Source organism: Drosophila simulans, chromosome 2R, assembly GCF_016746395.2.
Source record: "Drosophila simulans strain w501 chromosome 2R, Prin_Dsim_3.1, whole genome shotgun sequence".
Lineage (NCBI taxonomy): Eukaryota > Metazoa > Arthropoda > Insecta > Diptera > Drosophilidae > Drosophila > Drosophila simulans.
The window spans coordinates 6,466,274-6,485,441 of NC_052521.2; the positions used below are offsets into that span (position 1 = coordinate 6,466,274).

The 19,168-nt window shown below is 45.4% G+C and overlaps 6 protein-coding genes, 1 long non-coding RNA gene and 4 other non-coding genes across 11 annotated transcripts; 8 read left to right on the forward strand and 3 right to left on the reverse strand.

Moving 5' to 3' along the window:
* Window positions 1-592: 592 nt before the first annotated feature.
* On the forward strand, window positions 593-2,693 carry LOC27206807. Its single transcript, XR_001600143.2, has 8 exons — window positions 593-724; window positions 963-1,014; window positions 1,299-1,353; window positions 1,546-1,598; window positions 1,780-1,835; window positions 2,068-2,135; window positions 2,312-2,368; window positions 2,619-2,693. It is a non-coding gene; the product is annotated as an uncharacterized LOC27206807 (long non-coding RNA).
* On the forward strand, window positions 1,391-1,475 carry LOC120284522. The gene has a single exon (XR_005543800.1). It is a non-coding gene; the product is annotated as a small nucleolar RNA Me28S-Gm3255 (small nucleolar RNA).
* On the forward strand, window positions 1,634-1,712 carry LOC120284532. Its single transcript, XR_005543810.1, has one exon. It is a non-coding gene; the product is annotated as a small nucleolar RNA Me28S-Am982 (small nucleolar RNA).
* Window positions 1,901-1,980, forward strand: LOC120284530. The gene has a single exon (XR_005543808.1). It is a non-coding gene; the product is annotated as a small nucleolar RNA Me28S-Am982 (small nucleolar RNA).
* Window positions 2,167-2,245, forward strand: LOC120284521. Its single transcript, XR_005543799.1, has one exon. It is a non-coding gene; the product is annotated as a small nucleolar RNA Me28S-Gm3255 (small nucleolar RNA).
* On the reverse strand, window positions 2,682-3,920 carry LOC6733659 (cytoplasmic tRNA 2-thiolation protein 1). Its single transcript, XM_039292315.1, has 3 exons — window positions 3,779-3,920; window positions 3,565-3,722; window positions 2,682-3,512 (listed from the first exon to the last, which is right to left on the reverse strand). The coding sequence occupies exons 1-3, from the start codon at window positions 3,824-3,826 to the stop codon at window positions 2,687-2,689; spliced, it is 1,032 nt and encodes a 343-aa protein (XP_039148249.1). The 5' UTR covers window positions 3,827-3,920; the 3' UTR covers window positions 2,682-2,686.
* Window positions 3,921-8,655, forward strand: LOC6733660 (tetratricopeptide repeat protein 37). The gene is made up of 13 exons (XM_016167690.3): window positions 3,921-4,057; window positions 4,113-4,324; window positions 4,551-4,743; window positions 4,888-5,483; window positions 5,549-5,626; window positions 5,688-6,102; window positions 6,153-6,335; window positions 6,392-6,576; window positions 6,636-7,424; window positions 7,483-7,914; window positions 7,975-8,149; window positions 8,209-8,396; window positions 8,456-8,655. Exons 1-13 carry the CDS (start codon window positions 3,965-3,967, stop codon window positions 8,616-8,618), a joined length of 3,702 nt encoding a protein of 1,233 aa, XP_016026620.1. The 5' UTR covers window positions 3,921-3,964; the 3' UTR covers window positions 8,619-8,655.
* A 50-nt stretch (window positions 8,656-8,705) lies between these two features.
* LOC27206699 (vang-like protein 1) lies at window positions 8,706-12,285 on the forward strand. The gene is made up of 2 exons (XM_016182505.3): window positions 8,706-9,324; window positions 9,387-12,285. The coding sequence occupies exons 1-2, from the start codon at window positions 9,075-9,077 to the stop codon at window positions 10,889-10,891; spliced, it is 1,755 nt and encodes a 584-aa protein (XP_016026621.2). The 5' UTR covers window positions 8,706-9,074; the 3' UTR covers window positions 10,892-12,285.
* A 351-nt stretch (window positions 12,286-12,636) lies between these two features.
* On the reverse strand, window positions 12,637-15,155 carry LOC6733661 (phosphoglucomutase-2). The gene is made up of 4 exons (XM_016167202.3): window positions 15,137-15,155; window positions 14,724-14,911; window positions 14,561-14,662; window positions 12,637-14,495 (listed from the first exon to the last, which is right to left on the reverse strand). The coding sequence occupies exons 2-4, from the start codon at window positions 14,882-14,884 to the stop codon at window positions 12,887-12,889; spliced, it is 1,872 nt and encodes a 623-aa protein (XP_016026622.1). The 5' UTR covers window positions 14,885-14,911; window positions 15,137-15,155; the 3' UTR covers window positions 12,637-12,886.
* Window positions 15,156-15,808: 653 nt separating this feature from the next.
* LOC6733662 (RNA-binding protein 8A) lies at window positions 15,809-16,626 on the forward strand. Its single transcript, XM_002080673.4, has 2 exons — window positions 15,809-16,001; window positions 16,091-16,626. The coding sequence occupies exons 1-2, from the start codon at window positions 15,941-15,943 to the stop codon at window positions 16,525-16,527; spliced, it is 498 nt and encodes a 165-aa protein (XP_002080709.1). The 5' UTR covers window positions 15,809-15,940; the 3' UTR covers window positions 16,528-16,626.
* On the reverse strand, window positions 16,548-19,031 carry LOC6733663 (protein SDA1 homolog). Its single transcript, XM_002080674.4, has 2 exons — window positions 18,440-19,031; window positions 16,548-18,377 (listed from the first exon to the last, which is right to left on the reverse strand). The coding sequence occupies exons 1-2, from the start codon at window positions 18,914-18,916 to the stop codon at window positions 16,716-16,718; spliced, it is 2,139 nt and encodes a 712-aa protein (XP_002080710.1). The 5' UTR covers window positions 18,917-19,031; the 3' UTR covers window positions 16,548-16,715.
* Window positions 19,032-19,168: the final 137 nt, after the last annotated feature.

Below are 19,168 nucleotides of genomic sequence, written 5' to 3' on the forward strand. Positions count from 1 at the left end.
GATCAGGATCACTTGCCAGGTCGAATTTGTATGGTGGAATTGGCTATAAAAACTAGTAGGTGAGATTATGTAGCCAACTCTAACGCCCACAAACTTTTGCAAAATGATTTGATATGTTTTCCTATTTGTATTAGCTTGTAAATTTCAATCGACTTGCCAAAAAACACTTTGGACACGCCCCTCCTTATACCAACAAAACACACTTTTGAACAATTTTTTTAAATTTTTTTTCTCATTTTATTTCCCAATATCTATCATGATAAAATTTCGTGTTTGCATATCCACTAGCAAGGTATTTGATAGTCGGGGAACTCGACTATAACATTGTTTTTTTTTTAAATATATTCATTTTAATTAAAGTTAAAATTTTTCTGTACCTAATAGACATAACATAAAATGTTAAGTGTTATATTTGTGTGAATTCTCTTATTTTGGTTCATTTTCTTCTTTATCAAATTATAGCAAGTATCGACTAAAGTTAATATGAGGAAATAATTTTTATGTACTTAATTAAATCGTTTAATGCGAATTTGTTTTGGTAAATCAGTTTTTCCTTGCAAAAAGACCACAAATGCTGCCGTTAGGCGTTTCAGTATTCTTGGAAGTACAAGCTGCGTGCACACTGCACACCCAATCGCCGCCAACTTCACTGGCTTCTCTTCACTTTTTTAAAGAACGTGGAGCGAACAGCATCGCGTTGGAAGCAATAAAAATAAATAAAAATGTGAGTATTATAGATATGGTAGGCGACCCGTGAATGCAGCGAATATAACTGCGAATCGAGTTCTACTGGCTTGTTTGCAGAACTCAATGTTGCAAGATTAATTTGTGATGCGCAAGGAAATGCACTTCACCGATTGCAACTCAAATTGCAGTCACGTGGTCGAGAATCCATTGCAGTCTCAACAAATTAACAATTAAAAAAGAACGTTACCTAAACGATGCGTTTGCTTATATTGCAGGTGAATCTATGATTACTAGCCGCTGCGTTGAAGCGCTGGCAATTGTGAATTGGTAAGTTAAATGATAACCCTTTATGTATTAATTTATATTATTATTAAATAACTATTAAAATAATAATAATGCGAGCACGAGTCGCTGGTGTAAAGAAACTACTACTTTAGCTAGTGCTTTTTACTTGCTCGCAGAAAAACGTGCTTTGCCCAAGCAGAACCCAAATTTTCAAAACCCGAGTTTGCGGTGCATATTATTTTCGTAAAGCCGACACTTTAAACCCTCTTAACTAGCTAAGTTTAGTATTTGCGAAAATGGCTAACCCAGCATTCTATTTATTTCAGAAGCAAAATGGTCTCTTACGCACAACACGTGTTTTCTGGCAGAGTTGGAGAGAAGGTAAGAATTCGTTCCAAATCCCAAATTAGCCCATCTCAGTTATCTGATGATTTATAATTCTATTTTCTGACATCTCTTATGAACCGTTGTGATTCAAATCAGTTATAACTAATTCTGACACTTTCAATTCTCTACTAAATATAATTTTTACTTGTGGCCGTGACTTATGAGAACTCTATCTATTACTTGCAGATCGTTCTTTCGACTTAAATTCGGAATATAAATGAGGTCATCAGCGTGAAATGGTAATGATTCTCTTCATTTATGAAAACTACTTAAAATTTCGTGATGAATGACCCTATCATCATCTTTCGACTGAAAATAATTTGATGCTATACTAGTTTTCACTGAATTTTAAACGCTTTACACAAAAAGCTGTTAAAAAGATTGTTACATTTGATTAACCCAATTATATTTAAATTTCAGTTCATTGCAACGTCAATATCATGTATCAACCGTGGCTCGCTAACACAGTGTTAAAGGTAATAATTTGTTTTAAAATAATAATATTTTGTTTAAATTTTAAGTGTAAATTGGCGAATTAATTGTGTTGTGATGAATGAAACTTACACCATCTTTCGACTGAAAAATCTTATGATGCTATACAAGTTTTCACTGAAACGCCCTTATTTTTTATTATTTTTGTGCTTTATAAAATTTTTAGAAAATCTGTAGCGGCTTTTTATAACCATTTAATTTTTTTTAATTTTGCAGTGATGAAGAAAACCACCATCGATTGTCGTCGCGTCATATGCCCAAACAAGGATCTCTCCTTTAAAAAGGTAAATTATACTCTAAAGAACCAAATACTAAATTATGATGCTTTTAAATTTTCTGACATCTCTAATGAACCGTTGTGATTCAAATTTTTGTAATATAATTAACTGATCATTTTAAAATCGCTTGAACGATTAAGTTGTATTTGAATTTTACTTATTTGTGTTGTTTTTTTTTACAGATGTAAAGCAGAATAAATACGTCAATGGTTCTTTTATGAAGTCCATTATCCAGAAAGGTTAGTACGAAAACAGATTCTGTTTAGCGGAAATGAAGACTTCAATGATGATCACTTAAACCATTCACAGACACCATATAAAGGTCAAGCTCTGGCAATCTTCTTCAATATTCTTTTGAAGATAGAGCGTCTTGTTTGACTGGTTATGGGCCCTGGTTAAAAACTTGGCACTGAGCTTCATAATGCATTCTATAATTAATGAAAATAGCCTGCGAACCCAAACTTATCGTTCCTGTTGTTATCTTTTCAGGTTTGGAACCTTGGATGAACAAAATTTGTATCTTGTGGAACCATGAATAAATAAAATTCAATGTGTTTTTAAAAATCGTTTTTTACTAAGTTTGCTCGCTCCCGCAGGGCTAGTTCCTGGTTCTGCTTGGCAATCATTCGCTCGCCCTTCGACTTCTTGCCTATGCCAAGCTTCGGCAATCCCCTATTTAGACCCTCGAGAAGGACGCACGCCTTGCAGGGCTGCTGGGAGGAAACGAAGCCACATCGGGTGCATGTGCCACGCTCGGGCTTCTTTACCGTGTCCTTGAAGCGAAGCTGTTCGCCAGAGTAGATGATGTCCATTATAACCGATGGTCGCACTTTCTCCAGATCCTTGAGAAACGCTCTGGCGTGGCCGCGATACGCATTGGGGGCGAATACGCACTCCGTTGAGAAGTAGACCAGCTTTTTGTAGTGGGCGTACATCACGATTTCCTTCTCGTAGCTGTATTTGAGGGGCTTCACTCGGGGAATGGTATCCTCGCCACCGCCGGTGCGGATGCTCGTGCAGCGTCTGAGGCGCGCCGTGTCCCCACGAAGCACGTTCATCAAGACTGTCTCCGCAATGTCGTCTGCATTGTGGCCTGTGGCTATGCTGTCAACGCCCAAAAGCTTTGCCCCTCTATCCAAGGCCTGTCGACGGAAGACGCCGCAAAACGTGCAGTTGTTAGAACGTCCGATCTGGGCAACAATGCGGTCCATGGTCCAGCCGTAGAGCTCCTCATAGGACAGGATCTTTAGTGGCATCTGGTAGTCGTCACGGTTCTGTTTCACTGTCTCCAAACTGTCATCCCGATAGCCAGTGATGCCCTCGTCTATGGAAAGCAGCACAAGTTCCAGACCGTAGTTATGGCGTTCATTCAGCAGTTTTAAGCTGTAGTAAAATGAAATTAGAAAGTTGCGTTGGGGAGAATGGTGCGACATACACGTGCGCCAGGACCGTGGAGTCCTTGCCTCCACTGGCCGCTACGGCCACCTTCTCGCCACGTCGGAACAAGTTGCTGGAGGAGATTGTGTGATGGATCTCTGCCTCGAAGGCGGCAAAGAAGCACTCCTTGCACAAGGCATCGCCTGTTTTGGGTCGCTTTGGGCAAACATCATTATTAGGATTTATTGGGGGTTATTTAACTTATGAATTACCTTCAAAGCAGCGCGATTTCCGCACTGCGACTTGCAGATAATAGGCATTTTTACTGACACTTAATAAGCACACAATTTAATTAACAGCTGTTGCACCTTATGCAGCATTGACCAACACTGGCTTTAGACAAAATCAAGTTACCCATCACTGTTTGAAATATATGAAAACAAACACAAATATTTACAATGAGCGCTGTAAAGGAGTCAAAGGCCTTGATCAAGGATATCCGGGAGACCATAAAGCTGGGCAAGCATGCGGAAGCCATACCCAAGTGCCAAGTGACGTCACCTTAGGACATACCAGTTACGCATCATCCTAATGCCTTTATTGCAGCGCCTGCTTAAATCGGAGCCCGAAAATGCTATGGGATACTTGTTGCTCGGGGCAGCCTACCAGAATATCGACAAGGTGGAGGCGGCCAAGAACCTGAGGCAGTGCATCAAGTGCACGGAGGGTCCGGCCCCTGCGGCGCTCCTCGGACTCGCCAACTGCGCGCCCAGCAACGAACTGCCCGAAATCTATGATCAGTTGGCTGACCTGCAACCGTAAGAATCTGGTCGTGACTCACTGCTCCTTATCCGTAATATATATATGGAACAGAAGCCACGGTTTTAGTCGAATCTGGTGAAATCTGTAGTTTACAAGTGTGGGGATTACTTAAGATTATATATATATTATTGTCATATATATATTATTATCATATATATTATTATAGCCTTCCCATTCAGGCATAAAAGGACTGTTAAAGTGATCTTTACTTTACACTTTTAGAGAACAATCCTTGAACTATTGCGAAAAGCTTTTCAACTTGGCCAGTGACTCAAATGTGGCTCCTTTGTGCTTCACAGTACTAAAAAAGAGAGTGCAGGACACAGAGAATGGAAATTTCACTAAAATTCAAGAGTATCTGGGACGCATTTGGGTCTCAAACGACTTCGAAATTGCACCCGAAGATACCCAGCTTGTAAGTTACCGTATAATTATTAATTTATTTATTAAAAGCAATCTTGAAATATAAAGTATTATAATTGATATGAGCACTATCGGAGCTCATAATTAACTCCTTATCATAAATTAGTGCGTAATGACTTATTACACTTTTGCTCAGTACAAAACGACTATGGAAGCTCTGCTGCAGACCTCTGAACCCAGTGCAAGGAGTGTGGTTTACAAGCGATACCTGAAGTGGCTTTACAAGAAGCAGGATTATAAGTCATGCGTGCGGCACGCCTGCAACATGATCGAGTCGCATCCCAAAGATGTCTATGGCTTCGAGTGGATATGCAAGACCTACTGCGAACACCACGAGCAATCCGAAATGGATCTTTGGCAACAGGAGCTGAGGCATCCCGTTCAGGTGTACGCTGAGCAGCTTCTGGAGCTTAATCCTAACTCCAACCTTGCTTTGTTGGTTAAAGCCCTGGATCTTTTCGCTGAGGGGCAGCTCGTCGCATCCAGGCAATTGGCATTGCAGGCGCAGAAAAGTCAACCTGCGTACAAAGTAACGCTGGAATTGCTGGCTCGTATCCACATGGAGCTGGGCGCATACAAGTTGGCGCTCCAGCTGTGGCAGGAGATTGGCCAGGAAAACGACGCTTTTGCTCTGTGTTTATCGCACGAAAAGTGCGTTTCGAAACTAAGAGAAGCTGTCACGATTTTACAAACGCTTGAAAACTCCGAGGGCAATATTAAGTCTTTGGCTCGGTGAGCTTTTTATCAATAGTATTTGATTTATTCAAATGCTTAACAAGAGTTTATATAATTTGCAGCTGCTACTTCAAGCTGGGGGAACTGCACTTGCTGAAAGATATGCCCTTGGATGATCTGACCAAAGCTGAATTTGTTCTGTAAGTAGATAATCCGAAAATTAAAGAAGTCAATTTCCATCTTTTACATCTGCCATACCAGATCTCCATCTGAAGCTCTTCAAAAAATTGCTGACTGTGAGACTTTTGAGGCATACCTACTTTGTGGCAAGCTGCATATGGCGCTGAAAAACTATTCAGACGCCCTAAATTATGTGCTAAAGGCCACTCGATTGCGTCCGCACTTTGCCGAGTGCTTTGACTATCTGGGCAGGCTGTACCCGCTGGCCACTGGGGACATCTCGCGAGCCCGCAAGTGCTACGAGAAGTGCATAAGCCTCAATCCCCTTGCTGAGGAAGCTGTGGATGCCTTGAGCTTTATCTACCAGGTACTGGGCGAGGAGGAACTGAACGAGGCCCTGCTGCTGAATACATTGAGCCATTTGGATAGCAATGAATCAATTCGATTGCAGTACAAGCTGGGTCTGCATTTCTTGCATGTGAAGAAGTGGGACAATGTAAGAAATTGATTATCATTGATGAATCCGATATAACACTTTTATTGCAGGCAATACAATGCTTTCGCATTGCCATTAAGAATGACTCCCGCTGCATTAGCTACTGGGAGTCATTGGGTGATGCTTATGCGGGACGCGGCTCGTACAACTCGGCTATTCGAGTCTTTCAAAAGATCCTTGAACTATCCCCGGAGAATAATTATGCCCTGCTTCAGATAGCCTCAGTCAAAACGGTGCCACATTCAAAAATTAACAAGAAAACATAAATTAATTTTGCCCCATTTAATAGACAATACGCATGTACACGGAATCTATCGAAGATTACGATACGCTGCTAAAACGGAATCCTAGTTACCTGCCCGGACTTCGAGGTGCTGCTGAGGCGCATATTGGCATTGCGAATAGTTTGAAAAGCCAGAACTTGTACGGAAGATGCAAAGAGCATTTCCAATTGGCTCTGGAACACCTTCAAGGGTATGAGCTTAGCCAGCGATTTCGTATATCTGTTGATAAGTGTTATCCATTCCTTACAGCGCCTTTCTCCAGCGTGAAGCTCAAGGCATGGTTTGGCTATGGCGCCTCTCGGCCAACATTTTCGTTCAGACAGCCCAGTTGCCGCACTCGTTGGCCAACTTGGATGTGGCTGGAAACCTTGCCAAGCGCGAAGAAGCCATTGCGTATCTGTCACGCAAGGATCTTCTACAACTAGCTCAGCGCTTCTACTTGTGTGCCCTAAAACTGAAACAGAATACCTACCTGTGGTACGAGCTGTCGTTGGCCAGCTACTACAGTGCCATTCTCATTCCGGAGGATGCAAAAGCCCACTTAGAGACGGCGACTAAGGCGTGCAAAATGGCCATTAAGGAGCATAGCAATCGATGGCAAAATTGGAATCTTCTCGGAGTGATCAACATGCACTCCGAAAACGAGAACTTGCCATTGGCACAGCACTGTTTTATTCAGGCTGTAGTGCTGGAAAAGAAATGCTACATAGCGTGGACCAATCTTGGAGTTCTCTATATTAAACTGAATGAAGTCCGATTGGCCAACGAGGCCTTTACGAGAGCCCAGCAATCAAGTCCCGTCTACGCCAACGCTTGGATTGGTCAAGCAATGGTGGCGGAGTCCATTGGCGATCGCGAGGAAGCCTTTGATCTGTTTCGACATTGTCAGCAGTTCGATTACCATCCGGAGGCGGCGCTTGGATTTGCGCACTGGGTGTGCGAAATGCTGTCGACTCCTGGATCTGACGACAAGCCGCGCATTAAGCATGCCATCGAACACATGTACGCTGATGTGCATGCGCTGGATGCCATCAATTGGTAAGTATTATAGTAATGTCATTTCTAGAACCAACTATAGATTCGCAATTCATTTAAGGTATGTGCAAAACGAGGAGACGGAAGCGACTACAGCATCGCTGTCGTTCCAGGGATTCCTCTACGCCCGGAAAAAACTGTATCGGCAAGCAATCGAAGCCTTCACTCGGGCGTGTAAGTTGTGCGAACCTGGAGCGGATCGTGACAAGCTGTACACGAATCTTGGATACCTGTACTTGAAAATAGACCAGCCAGAGCAGGCGGCACACGCCCTAAACACGGTTGCACATGCCACATTTAAGCCGATCATAGGCCTGGCCCAGGCATATTATCGAGCCGGTCAGCTGCAGGAATCCTACTCCATTTACAACTCCGTTCTCGCCAACGTGGTTGACCATGGCGATGACAAAGCAGCTACCATCCTCGTGGCTATGGCCTCTATGATTTACGACTTTCAGGGCGAAGCGGACACCAAAACCCTACTCTATCAGTGGTTGGTAGCGCAATATTTGTTTTGTTGATTCAACACTTCTAACGTTATGATTATCAAAAGTGTCTTGTTGAAGGAGGTCCCCATTCAGGCGTTGTACTCAGCCCTTGCCCTAGGCATACTTCATAGGGATAATGCGTTGATCCACACGATACTGGCGGAGCTGAATGCGTACGCCTTTAAGAAGGAGTATTGTGCTGACGTATCCTATTTAACGGCTCACTACATCCTGATAAATGTTCGTTGAAAGTGGTGAATGTTGTGGTTCTACAAAAGTAATACTATGATTTTGTTTAGGAGGGTGCCCGAAGAGCGTTGTGCTATCTACAGACTCGCATACGAATGTTTCCCCATTCCCGAAATCTGCGAAGTGTCGTGCTAAAGTTTCTTCTTGATTATTTCTCTGATGACCAAGCCTACCGACTGGCCACTTCAAATATGGGTCGAATAACTCTTACTCTGGGACACACTAAGCAACAAAATAGGTAAGACTTGAGGATTTCTATGCATTATATTATTCTAGACTGAATTTATTTATATTTAGCATCTTGGCCAGCGAAGAGGCACTGACCACTATATATGCCAGTCAGGCGGTTAGTCCAGTAGACAAGACTTGTTCTATGAAGTTGTTGCAACGCGCTATATTGCTAAGCCCAACTGACCAGAGAGCCAGACAATTACTTTCCGCCATTATTGCAAATTCATGATATTGTCCAACAAAATAAACTAACTTCAAAATTTCAACTATCAGTTTGGCGGTTGAAATGCCACACTGATAGTGTTTGAAAACACTTAATGCAATGTGACCGTGCTGCTGATTGTGTTGCGGTGGTCACACTGCGTCGGGGGTGAAGCCAAGTCCACGAAAAAGTGAATAAAAAGCGAAAAATGTGCGAGAAATAGTCAAATAGCGTATGAAATAGTCATGCAAGAGACCAATAGTGACAATGTGCCGCACAACTAGCCGTAGATAAAGCTCTAAATCGCCTATAGGCCATGCACTGCGCCCTGCATACCTGCGTATGAAAAACCTGCTGCCGCCGTAATTACAGTTAGACACTAAAATAGCTGCACGGCCAGGTTGCAAGGTGATTTGGGGCACGTATCTTCGCGAGCAGGAGATTCGGAATCGGGCATAGCCCTCGCACGCTAGCCCAATTGCAATGGAAAACGAATCCGTCAAGTCGGAACACAGTGGACGCTCCAGACGCTCGCGGAATCACAACAACAACGGCGGAGGGGGTGGCGGCGGAGGTGGTGGCGGCAGTGGCGGAGGAGGCAGTGTCAACAACGGTTACCACAGGGAGCGGGACCGCTCCAGACATTCCCACCGCAGCACACACTCCTCGAAGTCGGGCAAGGGATTTCAACGGGGCGACATGGCACCGTACCAGACCAGCGTTAATATGACAGGTGAGTTTTTAGTTCTAGTGGTGAAAGGAAACCAATTGACCTATTTATTATTTGGCCACCAGGAGACGGCAGCCACGATGGCCAGGAAGTCATCGAGGTGCAAATCCTTCCGCAGGACGAGAACTGGGGCGAAAACACTACTGCCGTCACGGGAAATACCTCGGAGCAAAGCATCTCCATGGAGGACATCAACAACATGTGGCATCGTGAGAGCGACAAGGGCTTTGGGTTTGCCTGCCGCCGATACGTGGAGTCCAGCTTCTACTTCCTGCTGGGATGCGGAGCGTTTTTCTCGCCCGTAGCAATGGTGGTGATGCCGTATGTGGGCTTCTTTCCGTCGGCCTTCGATCATCCGGAAATAACGCAAACTGTGCGCACCCAGCTGCTGGCCTGCAGTGAGCAGTGCAAGGGCCAACTGGTCTCGCTGGCCGCCCGGCTGCTGCTCCTGGCCATCGGCCTGTGGGCGGTGTTCATGCGACGTACATCGGCCACCATGCCACGGATTTTCCTGTATCGCGCACTCGTCCTCCTTCTCGTCACCATCTGCACGTTTGCTTACTGGCTCTTCTACATCGTGCAGGTCACAAACGGGGCCAAGATCGTTGTGGAGACGGGCGGCGATGCCGTGGACTACAAGTCACTGGTGGGCTATGCCACCAATTTTGTGGACACTTTGCTATTTATTCACTATGTGGCCGTGGTGTTACTGGAGCTGCGACACCAGCAGCCGTGCTACTACATCAAGATCATTCGCTCCCCGGACGGCGTTTCGCGCTCCTACATGCTGGGTCAGCTGAGCATCCAACGGGCGGCTGTATGGGTGCTACAGCACTACTACGTGGATTTCCCCATCTTTAACCCTTACCTGGAGCGCATCCCAATCTCGGTCTCCAAATCGCAGCGAAACAAGATATCGAACAGTTTCAAGTACTACGAAGTGGATGGGGTGAGCAATTCGCAACAGCAAAGCCAGAGCCGAGCCGTTCTAGCAGCCAATGCCCGGCGCCGGGACTCCTCGCATAACGAGCGCTTTTACGAAGAGCACGAGTACGAACGTCGTGTGAAGAAACGGCGTGCCCGTCTTATAACCGCCGCCGAGGAGGCCTTCACCCACATCAAACGCATTCATAACGAACCGGCTCCGGCATTGCCGCTCGATCCGCAGGAGGCTGCCTCGGCGGTTTTTCCCTCGATGGCCAGAGCGCTACAAAAATACTTACGGGTCACGCGTCAGCAGCCGCGCCATACCTTTGAGAGCATACTGAAGCATCTGGCGCACTGCCTAAAGCATGATCTGTCGCCCCGCGCCTTCTTGGAACCCTACTTGACCGAGTCTCCGGTGATGCAGAGCGAGAAGGAGCGACGCTGGGTGCAGTCTTGGTCCCTGATCTGCGACGAGATCGTCTCTCGCCCAATCGGCAATGAATGCACGTTCCAGTTAATTCAGAACGATGTCTCCCTTATGGTCACCGTACACAAGCTGCCACACTTCAACCTGGCCGAGGAGGTCGTGGATCCCAAAAGCAACAAATTTGTTCTTAAGTTGAACTCCGAGACATCCGTATGACACCACCACAACGCCCCTCCGATCAACACGCCCACTCACAGCAACCAGACGCAATCGTCCTACTTGCATGTGTTTGTCTAATAATCCCAGCTACTAATTCATTCACCCATTTTCTTCACTTTAGCCTGATCGATGAATTTCTTGTGAGAAACTGCCATCAGGGTAATTGAATTCATTTTTATACGCCTGAAACACCATAACCAATCAAACAAAGCAATCAAAATTTCTTATCTAGAGGAGCATTTTTAGATCGATCAAATCCTTGAATTTAAAGAAACAAACAAACATGGAATGTTAGAATGGAAAAGTTTTTGTGAGAACAAAATGTCTAGGCAGGCCCCAGCAGCTAAATTTTGATCTTGTAACTAAATGATTAGATGAGAAGAAAACGTACTTATCAGCGCTGAACTTGAACTTATGACCCGAATATCAAGAAACAATGCTCAAAAGCCCAGTGTATCATCCTAAACCGACGCGAACATATCATACCCTTTGATAAGCAAACATGACTTACAAGTTCCCAAAGTATTAATTATAAGAATGATGGTTTGGCTTGCCGAACCGCGATCTTCAGATATCAACTCTTAAATGCAGCTCTTTTATACACGATTTTTATTTTAGGAAATATGTTTAGTGTAAAGTTGGGCTTACTCGTCGCGGAATATCTAAAGTTTTACCCGATATCTGTGACGCGTAAGCCCGATCGCTAGCCTTAAGATGGAATGGAGTGAGCCAAGGCAAGCCCATGGAATTTTAGCTAGGACTCGGACTTGCGTCGAAAGTGCATTGGCCACTTTTGACGCGACTTAATAAGATTTTAAATACGCACATTTTAAGCCGAAACCGAATGGTCCTAACTCTTCTGCCACAAAGTTGAGAAACGACGAAACAACTATAACTCGAATGCAACTGATGACAAATACATAATATAAGCGAAGACTGCCTGAATATGCATTTTATACACACAAATTGCCAACAGCCACTAGCAGGTGTATGTACTAACCTGTGCATAGCAACCACATATATACAAAAACTCGTGTATTTTTAGAGACGAAATTATAGTGATAAGGACCCGAATTCGTATTCGAACATGTGTACGTTCCAGTGAACCCAATCTATACATACATATATGATATATACCTATTTACAAAACTACTTAGAAACGTTTGCTTGAGGTTTGATTTCATTTTCGTTTTCTAGCTAAATGTCTTCTGTCGAAGCTCTTTTATATTGCAATTATCTAGCAATTACTTAAAGCAATTGGAAAGCCAACCTAAGCATACATACCATTTATACATACATTTACTCTCAAACTGTAACTGTTGTAATTGTAACTAGCCTATAAAAACCACATGCCCTAAATAAATCAAACCCACTTCTTTAACAGCTTTAAACGGAGTGTTCTATCTCGAAGATGTTCCGGTGACGCAAATCGTGGAAGTGCGCACGTAATTAATTCATTATTGGGGGTCTTATGAATGTCTGAAAGTGGTCTTATCAGCTCGAGATTAATAAACAGTTCCTATATTGATTATTGAGCCAGCCAGGTTTACCATATCGCACTGAAGTATAATATATGAGTAAATTTAATCGCAATCAATCAAGTTTTAAGTTCTTTCTATCACTGCCACTCCAATTTCCATGATAAGAGTAACATGCTCAATTAATTCAAGTGGAGTGAGTGAGCACTATGGTCTCATTTCACATCATTAACTACTGAAATATCAAACTGAGGAAACCCATGATTTGGTGCCTGGTGGTGGATGGTGCGTTCGGTTTTATTTACATAATTTCATAAATACTAGCCGAATGTGAGTGGAATACTAACATATCAGATATCCTTTAAACAATAATAGGCAACAGCTTGCGCTGCTGTTGTTTTTTGGCTTGTGCGTCGTCAGTGCTGTTGTTATGGAACTTTCAATTTTAGACAGGTCTACGTGTTAGATCTTTCGTCCTACTCGCTTAGTCTATCCGCTTAAAGGTGCATGCGGATTAGTCCTTCCTGCGCTGGAGGCCGTTCTTGCTTGGCTCGTAGAATTCCTCGACAATGGCCTCCACCATGGTATTCATTGTATTAGTCAGCTTGGCCCAGTTTTTCTCGTCCGGCTTGCCACACATCTCGGCGTAGTACTTCATCTTGGGCTCCGTGCCGCTGGTGCGTAGAGTGACCACTAGTCCGTTTTTGAAGGTAAATGTGATCATCTGGGAACTGGAGCTGGTCGGCAAGGTGGCCTTCTTGTCGCCAGTGCTACTGTCGAATCCAGTGGTTAGATCGCGAACGTTTTCGATCTCGTACTCGCCGTTAAGGATGCTGGTCGGGTAGGTGTCTGCCTTGCCCTCGTCCCAGGTGCGCAAGCGCTCAAAGATCTGCTCGATGACCGGCGGGCAGCGGCATATGACATAGGAGCTGATAGTCGTGTGGAACCCATATGTTTCGTAGATGTCGCGCAGCTTCTCCTGCAGGGTCATACACAGCTTGCACCGAAGATAGCACGCCATGGTGGCCAAATGGGCAGCTGCACTCACACCATCCTTGTCTAGTACGTTAGTGCCTACCATGAAGCCGATGGCCTCTTCGAAGGCAAACAACACGGTTTTTCCCGCCTGCTGTTGCTCGATTGCCTTGTTGCCCATCCACTTGAATCCAGTCAGCGTTTCGAAGAACTGGAAGCCTTCCCGCTCGGCCATGGCCCTGAGAATCTTTGAGCTCACCGTACTGGCTATCATCACGCAGTTGCTAACATCGCAGTCGGGTTCTCGCATTTTGTGCAGCTCCAGAGACCACCAGCCCAAAAGGGCGCCCACTTCGTTGCCGCTGAACAGCTTGTAGCTACCATCCTCGCGCACTTCGGCAACTGCCAGGCGGTCGGCATCCGGATCGTTGGCTAAAATTATTTGGCTGCAGTTGGCTTTCGCAGTTTTAATTGATAAATCCAACGAGGTTTTTCCCTCCTCCGGGTTGGGCATCGGAGTGGTGGGGAACTCTGGGTCCGGCTCCTGCTGCTCGCACACCGATATGAACGGCTTAAGATTGATTCGGGCGAAAGCCTGCTTCACAAATGCATAGCCCACGCCGTGCATGGCCGTATAGGTGAAGGAGAGAGGGCACCTTCCGTTGGCCTCCAGCGAAGTGCAAGGCAGTTGTTTCTTCAGGATATCGAAATAGGGCGGCACAACGATATCGTACGGATCCTCCAGCATTGTGTTCGAGCACATCGCCGAGTCGTCCCAGGATGAGCCCTTGGGCTCCAAATTGTTTAGAATCGACTCCTGTATGCCCTCGTCGTGCGGCGGAATGATTTGGGCTCCATTGCTCCAATACACCTTGTAGCCATTGTCCTCCTTGGGATTGTGCGAGGCAGTCACCATGACGCCGGCCAAGCACTGTAGCCTCAAGATGGCATAGGGCACCATGGGCGTGGCCACGTAGCGCTTGAACAACCACACCTTAAAGTCGTTGTTGAGGAACACAATGGCCGAGAGCTCGGCGAAGCGGTGGCTATTGTAACGACCGTCATACCCGAAGACAATGCCACGCCCGGACCAGTCCGCCGGATCAGGGTACTGTTCCTTGATGTACTCACACAAGCCCTGCGCCGTCCTGTTACCGAATTCAATTTAGTCAATCATTCGATAAGCTTGGAGATTAGATAAGATCAAACTTACTGAATGACCACCAGCTCGTTCATGGAGTCAAAGCCAGCCCGCATGCAAGCCCTCAATCCGGCCGTGCCGAAGCTGATGCGTGTGCACAGTCTCTTGCGCAGCCTATTTAATCAGCGAGTTAAGCATATTAGGCTATGAATCATTTTGGTTGGATTATCCTTACGTGTCCCAGTCCTTCGCCCGAACTGCGTCCATGATTTGGCAGGCGGTGCTGGCGCATTTGTCCCATCGAATCCACTTGCGGATCTCGCCATCTAGCTCCGGATCGCCCGAAAGAGCCATGTTCTTGATCTCGCACAGCATCTGGCCGCCGGATTGACACATGGTGGCTGAGTTTTTTGGCCAAAAGATCTATTTAATTTCAAGTTGAATTTAGATGAATGCCGAACGGGAGAGGAGAAAAGGCAGCAGCACTGACAGTGATGTCACAGCCCGGCAGCAAAGAAAAGCACACTGAGCTTCTACTGATGGGAGCGCAATTGAGGATCGACCGATCGACGTAGTGTTAGCCTGATAATGTTCGCTGATGCGGCCACATACACATAGTCAGTCTGCCACGCCCCTTTATAAACATACGGCAAATTTTGACAAGGCGGCCCCCAGTCAATTTTTTTTTATGCAGTGAGGTTGAGATGACACCGTGACTTAGCGATAGTGCGTATTTTAGAGATGGCATATGGAAATTAAAAATAAAATATTTGTATAATATGTTTGCTGAACAAAGTAACATATAATCTTGCAGAAGGAATTTAATGCGGCATTGGATATTTTTCAGAATTTGGTAACTGAAAAGGATATGTAGATACATACATGAATCTTAAAAACATACGCCAAATGACACCTCTTGATAAAAATGAAAGGTGCTTTAAAATGATGTGTTACAAAAATAATTTTACGGACCGATTAGGTACACAATTTTTAGCTCCATCTTTAAATGTTCTGTAATCACTTAATGTATGTGAAAGAATTATCCTGTAAGGCTAGAGTATAAATTTGGAAAATACATATTTGGATAAAACGTACCAAATAATTGAACTTTAGATAGTTACAGAAGAAATAAGAACAGGAGAACTTGAGCATGTATCAGTCCAATCGTCCCGAGCTTATTATTTCGTTAAGGTGATTTTTAATACACTTCACAGATGATGCTATATCCCTTAACGTCAACATATTTTATTTAAGCCAAACTATTTTTCAGGACATTTGTGCCCAATGTAGGTATTATATTCCAAACATCCAGGCGATAGTATTCCGAACAGAATTAACCAACACTGGCGATAATGCCATCTCTAGCAGAGTTTTTGCAACTGGCCAGACGCGGAACGAAAACGAAATAAAAATAAACCTATTCATTCTGCTTTTTAAATACAGAAAAAGAAAATGGCCGATGTGTTGGACATTGACAATGCGGAGGAGTTCGAGGTGGACGAGGACGGTGACCGTAAGTAGCTGCGGCAGGCTTTGTAATTCACCGGTCTTATGCTTTCTATTTTCTCCCACGCCGCGCCGTGCACCCTACGCTCAAAACAGAGGGCATTGTGCGCTTAAAGGAAAAGGCGAAGCACCGCAAGGGACGCGGATTTGGAGGCGACAGTAACACCCGAGAGGCGATCCACAGCTACGAGCGTGTGCGCAACGAGGACGACGATGAGCTGGAACCTGGTCCACAACGGTCCGTCGAGGGCTGGATCCTGTTTGTCACTTCTATCCATGAGGAGGCGCAAGAGGACGAGATTCAGGAAAAGTTCTGCGACTACGGAGAGATCAAGAACATTCACCTGAACCTCGACCGGCGTACTGGGTTCTCAAAGGGATACGCTCTGGTCGAGTACGAGACCCACAAGCAGGCGCTCGCCGCCAAAGAGGCGCTTAACGGTGCCGAAATAATGGGACAGACCATTCAGGTGGACTGGTGCTTCGTTAAGGGACCGAAGCGTGTTAAAAAGTCCGAAAAACGTCGCAGATAAACGATTCCCAGCCCCAAGAATAATTTTTTAAAATAGTTTAATGAATAGGCAACCGTACAAAGTCTATATGAATTGAAATAAATCAGATAACTCTACCAATTACCCTTTATACAATCATTTGGTTAGAATTATATATCTTATATTGGTATTCATTTAAAGCACTAGGAGGTTTGGGACGCAAGAAGGTACTACTTCATCTTTTTCTGATGTAGTAGATGTTTTCTCAGCGCCTGCTGCTTGTCCTTGAAGCTCTTCTTAACCTTGGAGCGCGCCTTGTGTCGCAGCATGCCAAAGTTCTTGGTTTTGCGCTTCTCGCGGTTCGTCTTGGAGCAGTGCTCGTTCACGCGCCCATCCTTCCAGCCAAAGCGCTCGCGATCCTGCCGGCCCGCCTGCACAGTCTCCAGCCGCGACTCCTTGTCGTGCTTGCGCTTCTTGTAGATCATCTCGATGCTGTTCAGCTTGACGAACTCGGCGCGATCCTGTTCAAGTGGTCTCTTGCGGGCACTGGTTACGGTCTTCTTAAGATTGGCCGCGTTGATGCGCTTGAAATCTTCGTCCGTGAATATGCGTGTAAGAGCCAGCTCCTGGGCAGCCTCCTTTTGGTTAAGGATCTTCATATCTTTCTTTTCCTTCTTGGCCTTTGCGGACTCTTCGCCACTTTCCACGCCTTCGTCGGAATTATCGCCCTCCTCATTCTCCTCGTCATCACTGTTCACTTCGTCTTCGTCATCATCGTCCTCATCCTCATCCTCATCTTCGTCTTCTTCATCATCGTCTGCTCCACCACCCTCACCATCACTGTGCGCAACGTTAACCCATTCACCATCGTTTGAGTCCGTATCGTCTTCGCTCTCTATGTCAATAGTCTTAGAGTCCTTGAGCAGAGCCTCTGCACCCAAGACAGTGTCGTGAACTTCGCGTTCTCCGTAGGCTCTAACCTTTCGTTCGGCCTGGGCCTCTGTCTGCCTGCCTCGGTCCTTTTTGTGCAACAGGGCCGGTAGCTGTTCCCTGTAGAGTGTGATTAGCGACCGTGCCGCCATCATCACTGACTTCTCCTTGTACGTTTTATACATTGCCAGGTCCTGGAGCAAATCCTCGCCCATGGCCAGAGGACATCGCATGCAAATCTCACGCGTCGCATTCAGACCGATGGCCATCACATCGCTGGAGTTGCGTTCAGTAATGAAGTTGTTGGCGATCGTCTTAAGGATAGGCTCGATGATGTCTCCGGGCACCAGTTCGTGGGACGCTTGGGCGGCAAACTGGAGCACACGTGTCACCTGGCGTTGGTGGGGTTGCAGAAAGCGTGTTATGTACGGATAGAAACCGAAAAGGAAGAGGTCGTGGATGCCGATCAGCCGGGAAATAACGTCCAAATGCATTAGCTTCACCTCAAATCGCTCGTTGGTGGCCTGCAGCTGCTTAAAGAGCCCTTCGGCCATTCCCTGCGGGTTGTGCACCAAGTGAATGCCTGAGAAGTTAAAGGCGGGAGCGTTCTTTTTCTTCTTTTGGGCCTTCACAGCTTGCTTTTTGATCTGTGCCAATTGCTTGGTCCGCTTCTTGGTTTTCTTATTGACTCGATTGGCCATCAGAGCACCCTTAAGGTCCACCTCGTTCTCGCTGTCAGTGTCCTCCTCCTCATCCTCTTCATCATGGCCGAGGAAAAACTTGAGCGAGGTGACCAGCACTTTTGTTACCTTAGAGAAGCAGCCCACAGTGGCTATGACATTCACCGTCTTAGAATCATTCCATATGTTTTTCTTGTACAGCTCGATCATGATATCAGCGGACATCTTGGCTGCCTTCGGATTGGCATCCTTCAGCATGGAGTACATGAATGCCTGCAGGCTCTGCAATGCCATAAATGAATATTAATTGAGTCATCCACTGGCAGCTGACTACTGCGTCTTACCGAATTGAGCTTCATATCCTTGTGCTTGGCATTCATATTCTTGATGTCCGTCACAATGTGCGTCTGCAGAAAGGTGCGCAGATTCTTGTCCGGACACCGCAGCAACTGAAAGAACAGTTCCAGTATGTCCAGCGCGGGCACTAGGTTCTTGTTTCTCAGCAAGATTAGAGCTTTAACAAAGCAGTTACGCATAGCCGGGTCCAGAACGGTGGCATAGTTCTTCAGCAAATCGGAAAGGCGTTTGGGAAACTCCTCGCAGACGGCCGGATAGCACTGGGCCACCTGGGCGACAAACATGACGATGTCATCCAGGGATTTGTTCTCTTCGCTGGGATTCAGCGCGAAAACCTCCAGCAGGCTGAGAAAGTGTTGGTACTGGATGTGGAACTCATCGCTATACGACTCCGGATCTCGCTTGATGAGGTTCTGCAACTGCGGCAGGTTCTCCGGCAGCTGGTTGTTGTTGGGCCGCACCATGGTGAGCCTTTATAACAGGATTAAAACTACGATTATTTTTAACCACGTTCTGTTCTGTTCGCAAAATAAACGCACGTGTGGTGTGTGACCGTTTGTGGGTATAGCAGAAATGCCTCACCTAAAACTATGTTTATTTATTTAATTAAATTAAACAAATTTAGTCTTAATTATATATAATTGAAAATAAATAAATATATTAATTAATATAAGCAATGTTGTTCAATGTTGTTCCCCCAAGTATTAAATTATTCA